At 38.0% G+C, this 4,030-nt stretch overlaps 1 protein-coding gene across 2 annotated transcripts; it reads right to left on the bottom strand.

Moving 5' to 3' along the window:
• Window positions 1-834: 834 nt before the first annotated feature.
• LOC105703368 lies at window positions 835-3,334 on the bottom strand. Of its 2 annotated transcripts, none has more exons than XM_012431726.2 (3): window positions 2,384-3,334; window positions 1,870-2,050; window positions 835-1,776 (listed from the first exon to the last, which is right to left on the bottom strand). In XM_012431726.2, the coding sequence occupies exons 1-3, from the start codon at window positions 2,707-2,709 to the stop codon at window positions 1,711-1,713; spliced, it is 573 nt and encodes a 190-aa protein (XP_012287149.1). In that variant the 5' UTR covers window positions 2,710-3,334; the 3' UTR covers window positions 835-1,710. The 2 variants fall into 2 exon arrangements, with proteins under 2 accessions (XP_012287149.1, XP_012287150.1); XM_012431727.2 differs by having other exon boundaries at window positions 835-1,807.
• Window positions 3,335-4,030: the final 696 nt, after the last annotated feature.

Here is a 4,030-nt window from a genome sequence, read left to right on the forward strand (position 1 = left end):
ATTAGTGGGAAAGATTGGACAAGTAAAATCCCCTATGTAATTTACCCAGTTATTTTATAGTAAATTACTAGGTGTTTTTTATTTTTACAAATATCCTTTAATATCTTTTAATATTTCTTACCAGCAAGTTCAACAAGCTGCGCAACGATGAACTTGAAAAAAAAATGGAGCTTGTTAAGTGATCCACCTAAACCTGAAAAGGGGCACAAAAGAACATGCGAAACAGAACATAGAAAAAAATGCAGGATGTCCGAGATTAGACGGCGAATAAATTACTAAAAGTCAAGAATATTAATTGGACTTGTGTATCTAATAAATGTAAATATATGTAATGTATCTAATAAATGTAAATAAATGTAATCGATGTGTATTTTAAATGCGCAGAGTGCTCTGAAAAGGAATTAGAGTAGAGTGAGTGAAGTTCAAATTAAATTAAGCTAACGGAGACAAGAAATACCGATCGAACGATGGTTACGGAGATCAAAGTGTCTCCTTATATTGTTATAAGCGATTAAATGAATATGTAAAGTGCAAAGCATTTCTCGGAGCATCGATCTCTTAACATACGAATTTAATTATTTAGTAGTGCTTTTGCTTTTCGTTCCGACACTAATTCCAAATTATCAGTTTTTATCGGTCATAGCGCTTTATTCTGACTACTATAAGTAAGCCAGATTGTAAATAACACAAACTTATGTCATAGCATTCGTGTTGCTACTGTCAAATCGAAAGACTGGTTAGGACCCTGCGGTGCAAAATTAGACTCCCGGACGGAGGGGTCTACTTCTTCGGAACATTTTAAAAATCGAGAAGTTCAAAGTTGACAATACCATACACATTTTAAATATATAACTAATATATACAGAATAAAGAAAAGGTCTGTACATCCATATAAAGACTTACGTTGGGTAGAAATTTTAGAATTATAGACTTATCACCAAAAGCCTTTATCAATGTGCACATTAAAGATATTTGACGTAACATAATTAACTTTGTTACGCAAGTACCTTTAATGTGTATGTATATAAATATATATATATTTTTGTACAGATGTATTTTTCTAACGTAATACTTGGTACGATGTAAGACACGTCTAAATCTATTTGTTCTTTTCTTTTTTTATATTTTTAAACGGACAAGTTTAAGGTGTTCCGTGCCAAACGGAGGGCAACATTTTATTACCACGACGTGTATTAAATAAATAAGTGGAAGTCTACCGAACTGAACAGAAATGTGAGATTTTCTATCGAAATGGTCGTTTGTAATAACAAACGAGTTAATGAACTATGTCAGTAAAGTATTAATCATTAACTCTTGACGTATAAATCTGTAGTAAACCAGCGGAAGGATAAATAAGAAACTTCCTGATAAACGATCGCTTGCCTTTAACAACTATGGCTGTTAATTTTTAATTGAAATTAACTTTACGATGAGTGATCAGTCTTTCGTGCGTGCTTTAAATAAATGACTACACAAATACATAAATATATACATATACACGTAATAATGCAATAAGGAGCTGCTATTTTATAAGCAACGTTTATATTTTATAACGTAGTTGTTTAAAACAATCGTCCGAGCACTGCGCCGTGGCCGAGGTAATAAAATATTTATGCGAAATACTCCTCGATTGTTATAAGTTAACGTTAGGTCCCATTTTAAATTTAATTCAAAATGTATCCCTAGTAGCGCAAGATGTTTGTAAGAATTTTAATAATAAATAAGAAATCCTTGGCAATTTCTGAGGACTCCGACCAGCCGACCCAGGAAGATAACCTGCCGAGTGTTAATGCTTATTAAGAATCTCCTGAAAGAATATTCAATCCTCATTATTTATCCTCAAGTTTAATCATCGCCAAATGTACTTACGTAATTGTTTATAGCACGTAAGGCACGACCAGCAATGAAATTATCATTGTCCTCGGGTTTTTTACGACCGCTCATTATTGTTGGAAAAATGGACCTCGAGCGAACGAAAAGCGAGGCGAAGGACTGCAAAAGGAAGGCCAAAAAGGCCAAAGAAGCAAGTACGCTTATAGGGTCGAATGTCCTAAATCGTAGTATAAAGAAAAAAAAAAAAAACAATAATATTCCGTTAGCAAATGAAAGTGGAAGGGGTGCAATTATCGAGAGTAATGAATTACTTTAAAAAGCACATTCTCGGAGATTTTGTTTCTGATCTGGGCTGTTAAAAAATTTCTTCAAAAAATTCAAATTTTCAATGGGTCAGGACAATTCTTAGACGATCAAGAGCGATGTGCAAAAGTTTCGGACAGTTTGGTCTAATACCCTTAAAAGAAAAGTGTCGTATTCGAATCGACTGATTTGAAGGGGGTTTCACTTCACCTTAAGCTCCCGAGAATTGAGAAAAAACACTACTCACGGATAATAAGCCGGGGTGAAAGAAGTCCCGCCATAATGGCTCCTCGCCACGCGATTTTCCGCCCTTTTTTCCGAATATTCAGGGGAATAAACCTGGTCGGACCTATCAGGGTTTACCGAAGGTAACCTGAATCTTCCCATTAAATGGCAGAACACCGTGGAATCTCCACACGGGGCCAATTTACGGACAGCCCCGAATATCTGATAGATCGGATAAGCGCCGCCATTTTGAATTCTCCTCATCGCCCTATCGGAGTATAATTTCTCCTCAACTTGTCCAACTGTTATTTCTATCAAGATAAATATAATCAGGACTCTCCAGGGCATTTTCCTCAACCGATTAATTATTAACGATTGCCTTTAGCCGTGATCCCGTGGAAAATAATAATTCGGGGAAACTCGATGAAAACTTAGCGGAACAAAATGGCGCGTCAAAGTGCGCAAATTAATCGGGATTAATCCTTTAACGGCCTGATAACGGTCGAAATGAATGGATACTTCTGTAAATCTATCTCTCGGATCTTCCCTTTATAGCCAACGGGAATGGGAATTTATTCTGGACTACTTATTCTTCAAGAAATAAGGCCGAAGATCGCAAGTGCGTTTACTGTAACTACGATCGTTTCTCCACTTTTCCTCAATTTGCGTGCCAAGTCCGTGACGAATTCCCTAACCGGAAATTGTTCCCCACGATACGGTTAATAACCCTCCAATTTGCGGATTAATTCGCTTAATTTTACTTTCTGAAAGAATTTTCATGCGAAAACAAGCCCCAATTATCACGGTATAGAGTATTCACCGCCCATGATTAAAATCATATATTTGGCGGGTGTAGAGGTCACGATTCCGTCCACCAATCAGCGAGCGCCGTTTCCCGGCGACCAATCAGAGCGTGGGGCGGTTTCCGCGACCAATCAGAGCGCAGAGCGCGAACCGGCGGGATTTACGTATTTACAAAAGTGCTAAAAGACGTTTATAACGTAGCGGATGCCATACATCTGCGACATCTTCAACGGGAAAGTATGTATCCAGCCCTGTTCAGATACGTTTACGAGCGCCCGGGCGATTGAGCGCGGGCGCTCGTAAACGCATAACCGGTCCTCTTTGTGCGTTTCCAGTTAGTCGAATCCCGAATTCGTTGGAGGGTGTTGGAGGGTTACTAATCGTCGTTGTCCCTGCGGACGAAAGGAGAGAAAATGGCGGACGATTTCCCATGTCGCGTGGAATATTCGAAGAGCTCCAGGGCGTCTTATCAAGCTTGCAAAAACCAAATCGCGAAGGAAACCCTGAGACTAGCCGTGATCGTTCAGGTGCGCAAATCTCCATCCCTGCCTTTTAACTCGAATTCTACGATGCATTCTTTCTGACTAATACAGTTCATTTTTTTTTAAATTGCACTTTCAGTAATTGGCATATTGTTCCTGAGATATATTGTGTCGAAAGGAATCGCAGGAACGATAGGTATTTTTCTTTTATGTTGCTCAGAAAAATCGTTAATCAGAAAATGTTCGCTTTAAGAGATCAAATTGCTACGCTGACCAAGCCGCAACAAATTGAGATTCTTGAACATAACGAGCAATACGTTCCTAGCGGAGTATCGAGCGTAAGTATATTAAATAAGAATCTTATTTTTCATAATATGTCGATG

The sequence above is a fragment of the Orussus abietinus genome, unplaced genomic scaffold (genome assembly GCF_000612105.2).
Source record: "Orussus abietinus isolate OABI.00-Male unplaced genomic scaffold, Oabi_2.0 scaffold725, whole genome shotgun sequence".
NCBI classification, from domain to species: domain Eukaryota; kingdom Metazoa; phylum Arthropoda; class Insecta; order Hymenoptera; family Orussidae; genus Orussus; species Orussus abietinus.

What these genes read in the sequence shown, in the direction of transcription:
- LOC105703368 (XM_012431726.2), bottom strand. Translation starts at nt 2,709, where the DNA reads ATGCCCTGGAGAGTCCTGATTATATTTATCTTGATAGAAATAACAGTT. An exon ending in TTCACCCCGGCTTATTATCC is followed by an intron (nt 2,051 to 2,383) that starts GTGAGTAGTGTT and finishes ACTACGATTTAG; the next exon opens with GACATTCGACCCTATAAGCG. An exon ending in TACGTGCTATAAACAATTAC is followed by an intron (nt 1,777 to 1,869) that starts GTAAGTACATTT and finishes AACACTCGGCAG; the next exon opens with GTTATCTTCCTGGGTCGGCT.